A 20,760-nucleotide genomic window follows, 5' to 3' on the forward strand; every position below is an offset into this window, starting at 1 on the left:
TTCATGTTCAGACTTGAAAATGAAATGTAAACACGTTGTGATGTTTTGATATACTGCCCAGTCTTTAAGGTGAGGAAACATCCTCTTAGAAAAGAAAATGAAGAGGAAAATACTGTAAAGCTACACTGCAAACACACGCCTGGAGAGACTTGCCTTTCCTGCCATTGACCGCAGGGCCGTTTGGCCTCATTTCACAAGCTTTAACACAACAACAGGAACAATGGAGTAAAAACAGTGCAAGAATTCCCACAAATACACAAAATATAAGCCAAATCCTCCTGGACACTCATTTTGAGTGCCATATGAAAAAAAGATGTGAGTATTTCAAACAGCTAATGTAGAGTAAATACCAGTTGGACAGAAAGCAGGGATTGATGCTTGGAAAGAGGCAGACACGCAGACACACACACACACACACACACACACACACACACACACACACACACACACACACACACACACACACACACACACTTCCAACAGACAAGATCTTGTGACAAATACAACGGATGTGGCAGATGGGAGTGGAGGACGTGTGACCGGATGGAAAGTGTGCCTGTGTGTGTGTGTGTTTGTGTGTGTGTCTACAGCTAATTTTTCATTAATATTCCTAAACCTGATGTAAACCTGAAGTTCTGTATCTGTATCTATGTACTGCCCACAAACCAGAACCAGGTCTCATGATACACAGTACCGTTTGGGGTAAGTTCATATACTGTATAACTCAGATGAAGTCAAAGTAATTTGATTTGATTTATTTTAAGAAATGTAAAGATAATGTTACAAAATATTTATATTTCAAATAAATGTTCTCTTGAACAATTGAATCACAGTTTCCACAAAAATAATTGACTGCACAGTTTTTGACATTTCTTATCGATATGAAATGTGTGCCTGTGGCATTTGACATTCATATTTAAAAAAAATAAATAAATAAACAGAAGATTAGTTATTCTTAGAAAGATGTTTCTCCTCTAAACTTTTTAAAAGTTTCAAACTGCTCCATACTCCTACTGCATGTCAAAGATGGTCTTATCTGCATCTTTTTGTATTTCTCCGAAAGAATCAGAGAGAAATATTATACTTAACTGAGAACGCCATATGAATAAAATTTAGCATAACACCATTTGAGCAATAATGCAAAACATTGCTAGCAAAATGGAACAGCACATCTGTAAAATCAACCAATGATTGCAAGACAGAAGTCTCTGTGACTGCTTCTAAAACAACACAAAGGTCACTAGGAAAACAAATATAACTTTGGAAAATCTTTTATCACAACATTACACAATCACTGTTACAGGAAGACAAAGGAAAAACCAAAAGCTACTTGTCTACATTCACATATAAACAGAGTTTGCAATGGACCTGGCTTCATAACCTCTCAGAGAAAGCTCTGATGGTCTGAAATAAAGAGGGAAATCAGCTAATCTGACTTCCAAAAAGGTCTATGATCTAATTCTAGACCCGTCTAAAGAGGAAACACCAGCTCAAGACCATTGCAGAAAGGTTCAATTCAATCAGAAGCTCTTTCTGACAGATTAAACCTTCACAGATGTGTTACACACCTGGAGAAGGCTCAAGTTCTTCACCTCCATCTTCTGAGAGAGGAATGAGAGAAGGAAACATCAGAGCGCACATGCAACTAAACCACGCATGTCATTTAACATGATCATGTGTGTCGCCCGCACTCAAATATAACAACAGGAAGTGACTGGTGCACAAACTGTGTCATATTCAGCCAATGGGGTAATGGGGTAAACAGTGCAATGTTGTGAAAGTGGATAAAGAGCCCTATAAAATGACAACAATTTACACTAAAGACACTTTTTTAGTTTGGTTTATTTACTGCAATGACAAGCCTTGATGTCTTCTACTTGACACAGAGGCTCCGCCCACCCACGGGGGGAAAACAAACACTGTTACCATAGTTTCCCATTATTTTAAATGTAGACAACAATGATTCCAATTTTTTTTTTCTATTTTTAGAAAGAAACTCACAAAATTGGATTTTCTCTGCAAATTTTTTTTTTAATTAAAATTTTATTTTATAATATTTATATTTTAAATTAATTTATTATTTCTGGTGCTTTAAGTCCATGTCTGTTGAAGTTGTACAGTACATGAACAGAGAGATTGCTGGAGTAATTAACCTTTTTATTATACTTCAAATTATACTTTAACATTTCATATTTATTGTATGTTATTTGATTTTTATTTGTTTATTTTGTAACTAGTTGCAAAAACTGTTGACAAAATAATATTTTAGCATCATTTTTATAAGTAACACTTTACAATAAGGTCCTTATGGTTAGTTAAATTATTAACTAACAGAAACAGACCATTTCCTAAAATATTAATTAATCTTAGTTCATAAAAGATACAACTGTCATAAGTTCATGATAGCTCAGGTCCATTAAATAATCTTAAAAGATATAAACTCTGGATTTTAATGATATACAGTATAAGTAAATGTTAAAATAATTACATTAACTAAGATGCTTTGGAAGTATTTTTCATTATTTCATGTTAACCAATGTAGTTAACTAATGCTAACAACTGCACCTTTGTGTAAAAGTTGTAAAAATGTTGGCATTTTCCATTTATAAAAGTCTATTTTTCCTGCTCAATTTCTTATTTCAACAGAAAATACATTAATGCTTTTCAGGCATTAATTAAAGTCCAATTTGTCATGTCCCCAATTAAAATGAACAGATCACTACTGTAACAGAGTTTTTTTATGGATTGCTGACTGCATCTATACCAAACCCCAACTTTTGCAGAGTCAGTCATTCTGCAGTCCCATCTCTCAAATAAACATCTCCGCATGAGCAAGAGCCAACATGAAGACAAAAAGAAGTTGCACAGAAATGCAGACTTACTTCTTTCCAGCGTCCCTTTTGGAGGCAGTTGTGGGAGCTGTCGTCCTCTCCTGCTGTTCACGGGGGTCCCGGTGGGGCTGGTCTGAACCGACCCACCACGAGGATGCGCCCTGGTCGAAAGAAATAATCACCATTATTATCGTTGTTATGTGCATGTACCTTAATGCTACAGCACAAGGCATTACCCTTAACATTAACAAGAAACTGCAATTAAAACAGAGTATTATAATAGAACATTAAACATAAAGGCATGACAAGATTTCAGAGTTGCTCTATGAAGAAAAAGCAAATGAAAACGAAGCTGATATAACTTATGTAACTATACATTTTAAAAACAGGGAAACTAACAGTTAAAAAGCATGGGCTGAAAAGGAGTTGATTAGTCAGTCATATATATGATATTTCACATATACATATGCTGTAAAACCATGCACATCAATTGGAATGATGCTGAGGATTAAAATAACAATAATAAAACAAACATCATGGTTTCCCATCAGCATTTTGTTAAGTAAAACAATATTATTTGTATAATCACGAAGGTACTGTAGTACTGGTAAATATATTATAGATGTCTGTTTGTTTGTCTGTTTCAATCATAGCCTTAAATTATAATTAAATTATAAGATATACAGTATAATGATATATAACTTATTAATAATAAGATTTATACTACCATTCAAACATTTGGGGTAGGTAAGTTTTTTTTAAATTATTATTAGTCTCTCATGCCCACCAAGGCTGCATGTATTTTGATCCAAAATACAGTAAAATATTGTGAATTATTATTACAATTTAAAATGTTTAAACGTTTTCTATTTGAACACATTTTAAAAAGACATTTATTCCTGTGATGAAAACTGAATTTTTTGCATCACTACTCCAGTCTTCATTGTCTTTGTAATATCAATTTGGTGCATAAGGTGCATTTCTTATTAAAAAAGCTACTTATGCTACTTAATATTTTGATACATTTTTTTTTCAGGATTATTGATGAATAAGAAATTCAAAAGGACAGCATCAAGACATACAGTATATTTTAGATCAATTTAATGCTTTGCTAAATAAAATTATTAATTTATTAACTATTAAAATAGTCAAACTAGTCAGCCTTTTTATTCCAAACATATTTAGTTTATATGCTCAAATATTCAGTAGTATGGACATTTACTACATTTAACAAAATGCTTGATGCTTTGGCACATGAAAGTGAGTCTTCCACAGCAAGAGAAGTGTGTGTTTTTCTCCGCCTTCACCAAAAAAAAAAAAAAAAAAAAAAAAAGACAAAACATATTAGGATTCGAGACAAAAAGAACCAAACATGGGAAAAAACTAATGAGTTAAATATCACACAGGGATAACAACCAACTGAGATTTCACACCACGCTACAAAACAAATCATTAAAAAGAAATGAACATTATCTGATGCATCTACAGATATGAGATGGAGCAGATTTAACAGCCCTGCTGCACAGAAGACAAAGAAATCAAAGGGTTGGTTGACTGGATGCAGGGGATCTTTGTTAGCACATGAAGGATGTTTTGTTTGATTAGTCAGGGCTGTTTTGTGGGGTGAGCGGCTGCTTTGATCTGGGTCACCTCGGTAAGGCAGGGGAGGGTGGAGCGGAGTGTCCTGACTGCAGGGAGGGCATCGATGATCTCATGTGGGGTCTATCGGGCGGCCGCTCTGTGGAGCGAGAGCGACTGTGCATGGGCCGCTCCAGCACGGACCGCTGGTCTGCAGAACGGGACCTGTGGTGATACTCGTGCCTGTCCGGATCGCCGTAATTCCTGGAGAAACGTGATTGTGGGAAACAGGGCGATGTTTATTGTGGGTGAGGTCGGTTGGGTCGGGCTGTCGGAGGCATTCTGAAAAAGTACTGAGAGACTCTAACAGGTTGTGGTAAAGCGGTCTCATCTTTGGCACTTGGAAGCAACCAATGTCCAAATGATAACCCAGCTCTTCTGTACAGTGACATACTTTATTTGACTTATTTTATAAGAATGAAAGATACAGTAACAGCCTCATTATGTTCAGATTATGACAATGCATTGCAAAATCACAAATTCTACAAAACTCAAATCACAGAAGCAGACAAACAAACAAGAAAAAGATGAAACGAATAAACAAATTATTATTAGAACTGTGGAAGGAAATGATTACTCTCAGTTTATTCCCGCATTTTTACAGAAGGAGAAATCCCATCCATTTTATTCAGAGAGAAAAAGGTTTTCAGAGATAGATTGTGGTTTCTGGATGTTTTATGAAAAAAAAAAATAAAAAAAAAAGAATGACAAATTCTTGTTTGGTGAGAAACTGATCAAAAGAAGTGAGAATTTGCATAAACTAAAATGAATTGTGTTCCGTTTCACAGAAAACAAGTATCTCAAGTATCAGACTTTCTTATCAATTATTGATAACTGATAATTGATGAAGAAAAAAAAAAACATCCCAATGGAGAAAATGAATGGGAAAAGTACTTCTGGAAGCAACATTGTTAAAAGTATACACCACAAGTATAACTACACAACACAGAGATATGTGTAGTGTACAAAAAGTAGTCCAGCATCAGAACTCTGATGTATTAATAATTACTCAGAAAGATAAAGTGACACTTGTCTAGTTAAAAAAGAGCTGGTAAATAATAATAATAATAAAATATCTGTTTAAGATTTGTAAGAATATATTTTTAAAATAACTTTTATATTTACTCTATTATATATATTTTTAAAGGACAGACAGCTTTAACAATTTAAACAAATCCTTAGGATCCCTAAAGTAAAGATCAGGGAATGGGTTTAAGACATGACAAGCTGCACAAGCACTTTTATTTTAATTGAACCATATTATTAGCATTACAACAATTTAAACCCTGCTGAAACTATTTGCGTACCTCCTAAGTTCAACGAATAACAGCTAAATTCAGCTGGGAAACTTTAGTTATAATATAATTGATCAAATATTTAAATATACCATAATACATCTTCACTGTTTTGCATGTTTCGGGACAAAGTGTTTCTTGATTTGGGCATAAACATCTTTATTATCTAATAAAATTTAGCAAATTATTGTAATGTTTTGTTAAGCAAAAACATAAGTCAAGATGAAGACGTTGCTACAGTATAGATGTGTGGTTGTTAGGTAGTGAAATTGGCCCAGCTCATGACAGTGCAGCAGGGATGCTCTCGGTGTTGGATATCATTCCATATAATGTCTTCATCCTGAAACAAAAAGGCTGTTGACATTTTAGACCAAATAGACTGCAGCACCGGTACCCCTCCATGTCACTGTACCCTCTATGATGGGCCATCCTAGTGGGACGTGGTAACCTGACCACCACCTGCTGATTGAGGGAACACACACTACTGCCACGGCTGCCAAAAAGACGCAGATATTTGGAACTGTCTCATAAACCCTAAAAGTGTGCATCAACTTTGTCGGGGGTTTAAAGGAATAATTCTCACAAAAATAAAAATTCACTCTCAGTCCACCCAAGATGTAGTTTGTTTCTTGCTTCTTTAGAGCACTTGCTCACCAGTAAATGTGTTTTTTATCAGCTGTTTGGTTTGACGGCACCCATTCACTGCAGATGAACCATTGGTGAGCAAGTTATGGGATCGAAAATGTACATTTAAAATATGTTTACCTTTAATCACACAACATAACTTTGTTAAAATGTTCTATAAATGTACATAAACCCATCAGATTAGTGTACATTACTAGTGAATAACATATGCTGGACAACTTTTCATACAAAACACTATGACCATTAATAAGCGCAAGGTAGTGAAGTACTGTATTTATGTCTGGTTTACATCCTCTCTCACAGTTTATAAAAACAAAACCTGAACTAGATGTAAAAATGAGTGCTCATAGTCTTTATGATGATCTTATGAGAAAATGACAACGATGCTTTAGAAATGAATTAAAGGCATACAGTAGCTCACTATTCTTACAAAGATAAAAGCATGTTAGGTTTAATGATGTATATATTTTCCAACTATTTTGGCGGAAATATATACATTTGCAGGGACAGTGTACATTAGGACAGAGGGATGAGGAAGTATGTGTGCTGCTGTTTGAGCTAGTTTTCTTTGTTTATCTTTACACCAGGTATTTCATAGTTTTTGTTTAATTCAACCTCATGTTAACATTGAGCCACTGGTGACCTGTTGAATTCATGTGCACCACATTATTATTAATATAAATATTAAAAAGTCCACACTTTCTGTATTACAGCTCATTGAGTATGATGAAAGATTTTTTTTTTTTTTAAATGTACAATTAAAATTGATTTAATAATGAAAAGTAATAATTCAAATAAAAACTTTAACATAGTTGACATGAATGGGATGTTAATTGAGAAAATAATAATACATTATTATTTTTTATTTTTTTTACTTTTATAATTTAAATACTTCAGGAGCTTTAGCTTTAATAAATATTTTCCTTATTTTTGTGCTTTAAGATATAGTAATTTATTTTTGATTACTAATATAATCCATTCAATATTGAAATTATTTTTCTTTGGATCAAAAACAAAGAATTTAAATTCTAAATATTAAAATAAATCATGGGTTGAGTCACTGGTGAAGAGTGCTGTTCATAAAGGACACAAAAAGTGCACCTTTAGAGAAATGTTGTATTATGCACTTATTCTACAGGAAGCAGTCAGTGTCAGACATGAGGTTGTGAAAATTCAAGTTTCTCAATGTCAGAGTCCCTCATGAATACAGGTTTTCAACTACACTACATTAACCAGAAAGCCTGGATTCGAGGCTCAGAGGAAGTGAGGGTTTGAGAAACGCTGAAGTGTTAGTAGAGGCTCTTAGCCGGGAGGTTAATAGGGACAGACACAGGCAGCAATGGCTCTACCTGAGTTCCTCCAGCTGACTGTCATGAGGCTGACTGTGTCGGGTTCGAGGTAAGGTGAGAAAATGACTGCAGGCAGATGGAGAGGATTTATATGGATTTTCAGAAGAGATGAAAAGATTTGAGGGAAGAGAGAGGATCATGTTTTCATTGAAACTGATGTGATGGGATGAACCCAAACTTCATGTGGAAGAAATGTGGTTACTGTTCAATGACACCAACACTCACACGTCTAACTGTATCAAGAACAAAGATTTCTTTTAAACACTGTTCTGATCATGCCATTAAAGTTGCTCTAGAAAATAGGATTTTCTTGCACTTAATTCAAACAATCAAATAAATAAATAAATAACATACAAATGCCCTTCAGGATGAAAAACTGCTATAAAATATAGCACATTTAAAGCAAAAATCTAGATCTGTTTTTATTCCAGTGCGTGCTTGCTTATTAAGAAACACTTAATAACTTAATCACAATAAATACATTTACTATAGCAATAATAAAAACAACAATAAATACAAAATAAATAAATTACATTAGTCATAACAACTAAACAATAAATACATAACATTGCTATATTAAGAACAATAAAAAAATTATAAAAATAAATGCGATTATAAGTGCACTTCAGGATGAAAAACTGCTGCAAAATAAAACCATTAAAGTAAAAAATGTAGTTCTATTTTATTCCAACGTTTGCTTATTATGAAGTCCTAAATAACTTTTAACAATAAATAAATAAATAAATAAAATGACTGCATCAATAATAATAACAACAACAATAAATAAAAATAATATAAATAAACAAATTTTATTATTTAATAATATAAAACAAACAAACAAACAAACTTGTCTTTCAACAAACTACAAACTTGTAAGGCCAATGCTGGCTTACTTAAAATAAAAAAATAAAATAAATAAATATTTATAAAACATAAATAAAAACTCTCTAAAGAACATTGGTGATTCAGTGACACTAACTGTTGTTACACTAGATCTTGTGTTGTGGAGTCCTTGAATCAAATGTTAGTGATAAACCAACATCCTTAAACTGTGGTTTAAATGTCTATGAAGAGAAAAGGTTAAGACAGGAGAAGAGAGATCTGTCTTACCTCTGAGTAGGGGGCATGCTGGGAGACCGTGAGCGCGCTCGGTTGATGTCGGCTGACCGAGAGCAGTGATTGGATGATAAGACCTGCTCCGGCACAGAGAGGGTGGAGCTCTGGAGGTCCCTGCCGTTTCTAAAGTCTGGTACAAAGAAAAGAGAAAGAATGAATGAACATCTGTGCGCTAATCATCTGTGGCAACAAAGATTATTACTACATGTACTGTACTTCATTTTGAGCAACTAATGCAAAACTGCTAAAACGTTTCCTGTTAGTAATTTAAATAGACTTTAATAAATAAAGTTTTTCGAGCTAAGCTACCATCTATTTAACAGTTTTTCATGATATGTCATATGCTGCTGTGTATTTTTCATAATATCAGGTTCTTAAATTGCTGTACAAGCGATTTTTATAAAGCCATTATGTTCCAGGCATGAATTAACTTACTCCCATTAAATCAGAAAACATCTTTCACAGCCCAAACCAGAATAATGACTTTTTCCTCATGCAAGAGCCGTCAACCCACTCAGCCTGATGGCATTTCATTACCCAGCATTCAGTGCGGCCATGCTAAGGTCGGTGCTTTGCACGATTACAAAAGCTTGATGTTCAACTGACTGAATCGCACATTAAAACAGACCGAAGGCAGAGCATTGTGTCAAAACTAAAGTTTGAGGAAGGATTTTCTATCTTTCCGATGGCTTATTTACTTTTTATTAAGAACTTACAACTGGTTCTAATAGAGTTTGATGTTTTCAAGTTTCTAAAGGTGTATACTCTAATAAATATACTAAATATGTACCAACCACAAACGTTGGATAAAATAGTCAATTTCTAACTATTTTCTCAGTATTAAATAAGTACAATATTTCTTATATTCATGAGAGACAGTTTTGATGCCTTAAAATTATACCCATAAAATTATACATTATGCTTTTGAAATAAGTCCACTTTACTTATACAGGCTGCATACATTTGAACAAAAATACCATAAAAACAGTAAAATTGTGAAAAATTATTACAATTTAAAATAATTATGTTGTATTTGAATATATTTTAAAATGTAATTTATTACTGTGGTGCAAAGCTGAATTTTTGGCATCATTACTCCAGTCTTTAGTGTCACAGAAATAATTCTAATTTGCTGATTTCCTGCTTAAGAAACATTTCTTATTATTCACAATGTTAAAAATCTTTACTGTCAATTTTGATCAACTTATGCACCCTTGCAGAACAAACAAAAAACTACACAAACGTTTCTGTACTTTTGTAACAACTTTTGCGTCGCCTAAAATACTGTCTAACCAAGCAGCTCACTAGCATTTGGAACAGAGCTACTGCATCTATTACAGTACAAGTAACATTAATTTGGTCTGTCACACACACATACTGTATGCACACCCTCATTCTGAACGTGCTCCAGCGCAGAGAGTGCTTCGGCACTGGTGCGTCATGCTGCAATAAATGATGGCTGCTAAACACACAGGCCAGAAAACAACTACAGCAGCACAGAGCGCATGAGGGGAAAGCAGCGATCTATAATTCCTCTGAATGTTAATCATCTTCTCCCGGCGGAAAGCACTGCATCAGCACTTTACAACCGGCCCTGAGTCTGAGCCAAGATCAATGAGAAATAGAGAGAGAGAGAGAGAGATTGAGGAGGGTTTCCCTCTATCACAAAGAGCACGACTGGAATTTTAAAAAGGGTGTGTGAATGTGTGTGTTCAGGCTTTCCCTTCCCGTCTGAGATGCCCGTACAGATGAACATTTTGGCACCAGTATTAGGTTGATGAGTGGTGAAGACATCCAAAACATACTACTGTACTTTTTACTGTACACAGTATGACATTAGAATTTATGTGCAATTAGTCCCACATCTTGATTTAATAGATTCAAGTGCAAAAAATTCAAACATTTAGACACAAAAGAAGATTAAAAATGCTAAATAGTCACATTTATTTGCGAGATGATAACTGGGTGTCACTGGCTGAAATGTGAGTGAATTTTAATTGCGACATATTTCTAAATATTTGAAACAATTATTTTTTTAAATACAGGCAGTATACAGTATATAATGTGTGATACAAAGTAAGATGTATCTTATTATATATTTTTAAAGTATAGAATTTGCAGCATAATTTAAATTATATACAATTGTAGGACTATTCATATTATAACTGAATCAGCTTTTATTTAAAATTCATTCATCTTTTTATTTTACTTTTTATTTGAGTAATTATGTGCTTTTGCCTTTTCTTTTTTTATATATTTCTATCTAGCTTTAATATTTATTTCAGTTTTGGTAACATTACAGTTTAGTAAAAGTTTTTAGCTTTGCACAAACTTATTTTATTTTAGTTAGATGCCAGAATTTTTATTTTATTATATATATATTTTTAAATTGCATTTCAGTTTTTTTTGTTTCGGTTCACCCACAAATATATATAGTGTGCTATTATATTAAAAACACACTAATACACTAATGCGTAAAAATTAATAAATAAATAAATTCACATGACCTCATTAATTATTTCACATTATTTCGCATTCCAGTTATCATCATTTGAAAATTAACATGGTTCTTTGAGATGTTTGTCTTCACGTAATTGTGAACACCTTTAGCAGTAAATATCTTCATCACCATGTTCCTGCTAACATCTTACCTGATACGACGCCAACACCATCATCACAGTCATAGTCTGAGAACTCACTGTCACTGATCCTCTGAGACCCTACAGCAGAAAAACAGAGACACAGAGAGACACGTGTTAGTACGGTCTGAAGCGAGACGGGTTCATCTGCACTATAAACATTAATATAACACTGGTCCAAAATAACATGAGCTTGCGATCTACAGCCTACATATTGGGGAACATTCAAGATAAACAAATGAAAATAAAATTAAATGGACATAATAAGTAAGAAATAAGTAAATAAATAAATGCTTCACCTCCAAGTACTGGTTAATAATTTTTATCTAAACTTTTATTTGAATTGTATTTTTCATTAAACATAGCTATTTTTTTATCAGCCCTTTTAAGGAAATGAATGAAAAATAGTATATTTATAGTTGAAATTAGATGTCATTATAGTTGTCAATCTCATTTTTATTCATTTTATATTTTCAGTTTTCATGTAAAATGTTATTTTGCAATATTTTTATTTTAGAACACCTCAGCATTTACAAAGGCAACATTTCTTATTAAAAAAAAAAAAGAAAAAAAAAAGTTAGAAATTGTTTATATTTATCATTGTTATTTTTTGACAACAGTGGTATAATATTCCCGATTCCTTCAAATGCACTACGTTTTGAAACAGAACTCCTCCTTAAACACAACTGACAGACACAACTGTTCATTCATCTTCCTCTCTGACGCTCATAAAAAGTGGTGAAGAAGCTTTCTGTACTTGAAACGCCTGTCTATTTCAGGCTACTTACAGATAACCGAACATGTCAGTCAGAGATTTCTCTCTCTTCCAAAACCACAAAACAAGAACAAGCCAGACTGAGCTTTGCATTACGTGAGAAAATGGATCTTCTTCTCCCTTCGTTTCAGTCACGAGGAACAAACCGAGCTGAACGCCGTCCCTCAGCCACAGCGCTGACGTTTGCTGAGTTTGACGCTCAATCACTCAGTTCAGATCAAGAGTGAAAGCTAATCTACAGCGAGGCGTTCACAGACACCCAGCCTGCAGTCGCCCACCAAACAGACCCTTGTGCTTTAACACCGATGACAAGCCAGCAATAAACCTGCTCTCATTTCATTGGCTCTTGCCTCCTTCAGCTCTCTTGTCTATTAATCACTCTCTCTTTCAATCACTCATATTAGAAGTGTCAAAAGAGATTCCCAAATTTATAAGGAATCACATGATGTTTTCTTGCAATGTCTTGCTTATTTGTTAGGGCTGCATATAGTTTATGAGACTTTTCTTTGGCGGCACAATACACCACTGTCAGAAGATTTAAAATAAGTGCAAAATCCAGGTTAACCAGTTCATATTTAGTTCATGTTACCATTGCAAATCTTTGTAAGGGATGTCTTTATATCCTCCTAATTATGTTGGAACATTAAAAAAAAAGATTGGTGGCTCTTTGGGGACACTTTTCAAAACGATTAGCTAACTGCTGTCTGTGAAGAGAAAACTACTGGACTGAACATGATTTGCGGGGATTTTTCTTTGCTTCTGTCTCTTTGAATGAATAAAAACAGGTGCTGTAAGTTCGAAACCACACAGCAACCAAAAACCAAGAAAACTCACTCTTAAAAGAGAAGAAACTAAACTGATTCAAAAGCATTTCATACAAAGGCGAGTTATGCACAAAATAAAAGTTTGTTTTAGAAATATTATATTATCACAGCTATACACAACTAGTAACCACAAAGAAAAAACCAAACAAACAAACAAAAACAAAAAAAACACGACCAATTAGGTATGCTGTGACTATTACCATAATGTACAATTATTAATGTTGTGTATGATTTTTTTCTCATACCATCCAGCCCTTCTACAGATAATAACAGTAGACAGAAGCCTGTTCACAATAGCATAAATCAAGAGATCAGACTCATCTGCAATAAAGAGGGAAAATCAGTAGCACTGGGGAGAATCAGAGGGCACTATGGGAAAATGTGGCGGTGTGAGGACATGGTTCACTTCAGTCAGTGTTTGTTTTGTTTTTGATGGGAGTGAGAGAGACAGCAGGGTGGATCCAGAATAAAAACACACGGTGAAACCCAGAGGATCAGCCTGAGCATGCAGCGGTTATTACCTGAGCTGTACACAAACGGGCCTTTGGCTGCAGAAATAACCAGGTCAAGATAGAAAACAATGAATGCAGGACACAAATGGCTTTCATTGTACCAACAGCTGCAGTGTTTCAGAGTTCAGAGTTCAGTTCAGATCACTGAGTGCTTATGAATGTGTGTGTGGTCATAGGCCCGAAACAAATAGTACTCTATGCAAGTATGTACGGTAGACACAAAATCCTCTTAGAAACACAAGCTGGCTTTTGCTATCAAATTATATATATTTTTACAACATTTTTGTCTGTTGTCATACAGTCTCAAAGAAGGCAGGATTGTAAAACTAATCACAAGGTGTTTAGGAAAACTTGTGAAAACATGTTAACATCACCTTAATTTGCTGAATATTTACGTTCATGGAGAAATGTAGCATTACATCACATGCTCACCATTGGATCCTCTGCAGTAAATGGGTGCCGTCAGAATGAGCCAAATCAGCTGATAAAAACACCACAATAATCCACTAGTAAGTCAATTCACATCTTATGAAGTAAAAAACTGCATGTTTATAATAAACAAAACCAGTGTTATGGAGTTCTCTGACGGCACCCATTCACTGCACAGAGTCCACTAGTGAGCATGGTGTATGCTACATTTCTCCAAATCTTTTCTGATGAGCATCAAACTCATCTATATCTTGGATGGCATGAAGGTTAGTACATTTTCAGCAAATTTTCATTTTTGGGTGAACTATTCCTATATTTGCAACCTTGCTTAATCACTACCAAAATGATCAGAAAAAAAAAAAAAATCAAATATTCAATATAATGCCCAAATAACATATCCAGTATAATGAAAGACATTTGAAGGTAATTTTATCAAGCATTTGCACTTGCATACAACTGTAGAGTGCATTTATGGAATAAGACTTCAGGAAATATGCTTAATTCTGTTATGTGACAGGAAAATCCAAATTCTGCAGTACAAGCAGTTGTTATTATATACAAAACTGCTACACAGTTATATATGAGCAGTGCATTTATCTGAAATTTTCTGTCATATCTTTCTGCTTTGTGTGCATAAAAGATGTGTGTGTGTGAGACAGAGAGAGACATACTCTGCAGTCTGCGTGTGGGACTGTCTCCATGCAGCGCTCGTCTCTGAAGGCAGGGGGAGCTCTTCGGTAGGGGTACCGATGAGACGTCATGTGTTTGTAGCTTATACCAGTGCGGCTCATCGTCCAGCAGTGCTGTTTCCAGCTCTATGAGGATCTACACACAAACATTTGCTTCACATTCAAATGCTTGACAACATAACCAGTTTATCCCATATACAAATACAGTGCATGCCACTGAAACTCTAAAGGTAAGATTTGTAATGCGACTCTGCATGGTTTAACAACAGCTTTAACAACTTACTAAATGATCACTGAACTACAAAAATAACCCATATGCATTAGAAATATACTGACAGAAAATAATTCTGATGATAAGCATTACTATTGTTGTAAAGCAAACTATTTTGTGAGGCAAACCGTCTGTTATTTTCAGAGTTTCAAGCTGCCGAAACCTCTTAATATTTGAGACCATGATTCATGTTGTCCTCACCTCTCCCAAGAACTCGCTCTCCTCCTCTCGCACCCGGGCCTGGTCCCACAGGGTGATCTCCAGCATGCGTTCCCTGAACTCCCGCCGGTGGACGGGGGAATACATAAAGGTCTGGTTCCATTTGGGCTCTAGTGATTTCTTTACTGTTTTTGTTCTTCTTTTGCTTTTGTCACTGGAGAAACAATGATTCAAACTGTTTTTATTTACCATCATGGTTAAAGAACCTCGGAACAAACACTGATATCAACAAGGTGAAGAATGAAATGGGAACATGGGAATGCCAAGTGGGACACGAAAGATCAACACATTAGCGATATCTGAAATAGGACATATGCAACGATAAACTTTCAAAAGCAGTATGCAACCTTGTTGCCAAATTACCACACTATGTTCAATGTTTTATTCAGTGAGTGGCATTCAGTAGCCATCTAAGAAAGTAATAAAAAAAAATTAACTACATTTTTATCCAGTTTTGTATTAAAATCTGTGTCTGAAATCTTGCAAGTCCTATCATACAAGTAAAAAAAATAATAATTTAGATAATACTTTTTTTAATAATAATATTAATAATACATAATATTTAATAATTTAAATTTTTGTTTTTATTGATTGAAATAAAGCTGAAAATAAATAAAATACAAATATTAGATGAAAAACTAAACAAAAATAAGAAATGTTGCCTATGCAACTAGCTGAAATTTTAAGTTGCAGATTAAGCATTCACATTATTAACTGTAAATAAAAACTATACAAATAAATGAATACATAAAACCTGAACATTAATATTTTCAAAAAACAAAAACACACACAAAAAAAATTACAAAGACACATAACTAAATAAAAAATTTATAAACAAGCTAATTCAAATGATAACTGAAAATATAAAAATAAAACCTACTTCAAATCATTAAGAAGTGTAAAATAATATAAAAAATACTAACATTACACTGGTATTTCAGGGAACTTTTTTGCACATTTTGCCAAATAAGTCAGAAATATATCAACTTTGCATACTGTGCACAATATACATATTGCATACGGCAAAAACAGTGTGATTAGTAAGGTAGTACGCCATTCTGAACATAGCCATCCTTCAGTTTTGTCTTACACAGTGGAATAAATGTAACTGCCCCAATCTCACCTTCTGTCAGGGAGGAAGTAGATCTTCACGTAAGGATTGAGCGGTCGGCCGTCTTCTCTTGAAGGCAGGTCCTTTGCACCCAGAATGGTGACGATTAGCTGATGGCCGACTTTGTCATACCAAAGTTTGACCTGCAATGGGACAAACATCAGAGTCTGTTTGAGAAGAAAAGGAACTTCTCAGACCTCGCATCATAAGCTGCTTCAATTAAAAAATTAAGAAAAGAGAGTTTGATTGTATTGTAGTATTGTACATGCTAAGATGACAGATCAAGCTTGGTACTCAGACAAGTATAAACATGACAGAAAAATACTTACAAGTCAAACACACACAGAAACAACACAAACTTAACAAATAAAACACTACATCTTCTAAGCCAGAGCCCATACTTGCTTGAAGTAATAGTAAAATAACTTTCTACAAAGTAAATGCCTACAAATGTCTCAGGCTGCAGGGTAAAAACATGCAATGTGTTACAAGGAAAGCTGGGTCAAACAAATTGTACCATTACACAATCCCCAACAGAACCATTGGTTGCTGTGCATTAAGGACGATTATAGTGTCCAAAATAGAAAATCTTACATTTTGCATGAGTGAAAACATCTGAAAAATGTAGGAAATGAGTAGAGCTATAGGTATAATCTTGACATTAACAATGCATTGCTGGTTTATTTTCTATAAACAACATTAAAATCATTCACATCATTTCTCTTCAGGTACAAGCGGGTACAATTTGCTTATTTCACACATCTCTGCACGTGAGAAAAGAAATAACACCAGTAAAACAGGGACTGTTAAAGCTGCCGTAAAATTATTTTAGACATTTTGCAAACTTGAGCTAGACTTATAGACTGAAATAGCTCTTTATCCAATTGCATTCTCTGAAAGCATGTCAGCCAGCTTGATGTCAAAATGATTGAAAGGCAGATGGGCTTTCTGATTGGCTAGATGCATGCATAAAAAAAATCAGTCACACAATAGCATTTATGCTTTTTTTGTTAAAAGACACCCATTTTAGTAATGTTTATCACATAGCAGTGATATTTTATGCGCACGATAACTTACAGCACCTTTAACATATCCTTTTAACTGCAACATGAAACTTTCAGCAATGTTAGTAACCAACAAAAATGTTTTTAGCATGATTAGTGTAATTACAAATGTGAAGTAAAGCAGTTTCTTAATCAAGTCAGCCAACGAATGAAACTCCAAAATAATTAAGCACACTGATTCAGTTCTTTCTAAAACGGTGTAGATGAGTATCAGGATTCAATGCAGTTTCATGTTACATGGAAAAAGAATCCACTTTTATGTCCCATCTTTAGAACATTTAAAGAGAGACAGTACTCTCTGCCCGGGTTAATGCCGCAGGTGAACATCTCACAGGGTTTGTCTGCCAACACTCGAATGTCTCTTAAAACATTTGTCTGCTAATCCATTGCATGCATATGATTTATGCCTTACAATCAGATAAAATATGCTTAAAACAGCTCTTCGAATGCGCAAACTGAGATAAGAAATAGCGGGAAATGCGGTCGTTTTTCAACTGTGCATTTCCCAATGAATTACAGCAATAGAAGAGAAGTGTATTTAGTAGACAGCAACGATTACCTGAACTTTAGGGTTAAAAGGCTCAATTCTTCTACTAAGGCTTTGGCTCTGGGTAAGTAAAGTGAATGAAAAACAACAATGAAGAGAAATGCAATAAAACTAACCTGAAATGACAATACCAGTTGTTAATGAAACACTAAGAAAGCCGAAAGGAGATTCAATCTAAAGACAATGGCTGTCAGACATTTAAACATATTGCATTGGAATATTCTGATCTCATTTAATATTTTCACTGTAATGCAATTTAACTGCAATCTCTTCTTCAGAGATTGGGAAATCAGTGATGAGGTTAAATGCTCAGGGCCCTATTTAGGATTGAATGTTTCCAGTGCGTCTGCTAGAACAACCCTCAAAACGGTTTCTTTAGTTCCACGAAAGACTGAAAGGTCATGTCTTTTCTACTAAAAAGTCTCAGTGGGCATCTCTTCACAAGAAACATCACTGTTTACATTGAATCTCCCGTTCAGCAAAATACAAAGTAACAAGATTGTTATTTAACACAGAAAACACACAATACACAGAGTATTAGAAATGACTGAATTCAGTGAGATACAGAACAAGAATATGAGACAACACATTTGTATTAAACCTAAATTCATTTTGAGATTAGTGGCATTGACCCAAAACTACCCATCCGTGTCTATTCATTTGTCTAACTGTCTACCTAAAACTACCCATCCATCTATCCTCTATCAATCTATCCATCTATCGTTAGCCACCCTGCTTTCTACATATCAGTATCAGCCACTGGAAAACCCATTTTGGTCATCCATTCTTTCAAGTCATTGATTTTTTCATCCAAACAGTATTACCTGGGGAAAAACCTGCACTTCATTTGTTTTGCTTAAATCAACCAGCGTGTGCACTTTACACCAGAGTTTGTCATGTTCTACAAGCATGCTGGGTATTTTTACACACACACACACACACAATGGGCTGCATGAGGCCTGACTGTAACCTGATCAGGTTTGAGAAGACTACGGCAGCCTGATCCAAAGCTTCATCTCTGATTAAAGCGGTTTAAGTGATTTTAGTCAGAATGAAACTGAAATTTTTTTTTTTCCTCCCCTTTCGCATTCTTATGAAGGTAGGAAGGTAGGAAGTACAGCAATGAAAGCACAAATTATACGTGTAAACACCGTTTAGTATACGTATTTTTCATTATTGTGATGTCAAAGAATGATTTGGGAAATGTACTGTAGTTGTGTTGCACAAGCCTGAAAACCAATAGTTTTTGGCAAACTTTACAGCTACTCTTCATCAAAATACGTACTGACCAAAAATCTACACTTGCAATTAAACTTGTTTCTGATATGAATTATTTTTTGACATAGAGAAAAGACTAAGTTGGAACTTTCTAGATTGCAAAACACATTTTGTCCCCTGCACAGGATGTGATTATTGTGAACTTACTGTAAGCTGTCCCGACAAGTACTGTGGGGCGTCCCGCAGCACTCCGTGGCTCATGGGAGACGTGATAGATATGGAGGGACGCTCCATCTTCTGAGACTCAAATGAACTCGAACCTTAGAAGAGATTCAGTGTTATAAAAAAGTAATAAATAATAATAATAATAAAAAAAAAAAAAAAATATATATATATATATATATATATATATATATATATATATATATATATATATATATATATATATATATATGTGTGTGTGTGTGTGTGCACAGTGTTGGGAGTAATATATCTGATTACATTTCATTACTTTTGCGAACATTTAAGTAATTTTTATAAACACGACAAAGAAAAAAATATGACTGGTGTGCATCTTGAGATAAAACAAGGGCACTGACATATTTTAAGATCAATCAGTGCAAGTGTATTTCAGTTGAAACAGCTCAGACTTGCATTTTAGTCTGGAACTAGGCTTAAACCTTGTCTGTGAAACGGGGGGAAATGTTTTATTTTAAATCACAGCCAACAAAATTTCTGACTTCAGCACCTCTTTTAACTTTGAGATCGTTCTGAGGTTAAATACAGATATAGTCAGGTGAGTTATAAAAAAAAAAAAAAAAAACACCTGTAGAAATGTATAATTCATGTCTCACAGAATCTTTTTGTTTAGACATACTAGACTGAGAAAATGTACTCACTGGATTCCAGTTGTGAGTGTGTGCTTTCTGGTATCCTGGGGATATCGCTGCAATGACAGTGGCACAGAGAAATCAATAACATGTGCATTTCAGTTTTAAAAAAATGCATATACTCAGTTTTCGAAACTATGGCTCCATTTCTCAAAACTCTACACACAAAACATGCAAAAAGTCACACTTAGTATCTTACAAAATCAAACATTTTTTTTGCATAGTAACCACGCACAAGCATAAAATAATTAGCCACGTACATGGAAAACTACACACAGATGTGAAAAATGTACCACACTACTCTCGTATGTTTCTTGCTTGTTCAGAGCGCAGTGGAGAGCACTGGAGTGTCACAGCACTCACACACACATGCATATGCACATACACACTGTATATACAGTATGTGTGTACAACTGATTCATTTTACACAGTTACGCAACTGAATTAAATCAATACTTGTGCTGTGTAATGACACTATTGACTTGTTAGAGCTTCGTCAAAGCAGAATCTGAATTTTTAACTATTGTGAAGCTGCTGTGTAATAATCTATATTGTGTAAAGCACTTTAGAAATAAAGTTGACTCTGACTTGGGCTGTATGCAAATAAAAAAAAAGTCACATGATCACTAGATACAGGTCATCAGTAAATGAGTGTGGCATTTCAATGTTTCCTAAAGAGCTGTTAGTTTTGAACAATG

At 34.4% G+C, this 20,760-nt stretch overlaps 1 protein-coding gene across 1 annotated transcript in view; it reads right to left on the reverse strand.

Annotated features, from left to right (window-relative positions):
* The window catches only part of LOC113059237 (regulating synaptic membrane exocytosis protein 2-like), a 136,116-nt gene that overhangs the window by 44,384 nt on the left and 70,972 nt on the right, over nt 1–20,760 (reverse strand). Inside the window, 12 exon segments of the mRNA XM_026227582.1 lie at nt 1,569–1,601; nt 2,883–2,992; nt 4,482–4,673; nt 7,759–7,824; nt 8,869–9,004; nt 11,526–11,594; nt 14,725–14,878; nt 15,215–15,386; nt 16,356–16,486; nt 17,967–18,014; nt 19,380–19,492; nt 20,072–20,118. Of these exon segments, the coding sequence (XP_026083367.1) occupies nt 1,569–1,601; nt 2,883–2,992; nt 4,482–4,673; nt 7,759–7,824; nt 8,869–9,004; nt 11,526–11,594; nt 14,725–14,878; nt 15,215–15,386; nt 16,356–16,486; nt 17,967–18,014; nt 19,380–19,492; nt 20,072–20,118 (1,271 nt within the window).

The sequence above is a fragment of the Carassius auratus genome, chromosome 41 (assembly GCF_003368295.1).
Source record: "Carassius auratus strain Wakin chromosome 41, ASM336829v1, whole genome shotgun sequence".
Classification (NCBI taxonomy): domain Eukaryota; kingdom Metazoa; phylum Chordata; class Actinopteri; order Cypriniformes; family Cyprinidae; genus Carassius; species Carassius auratus.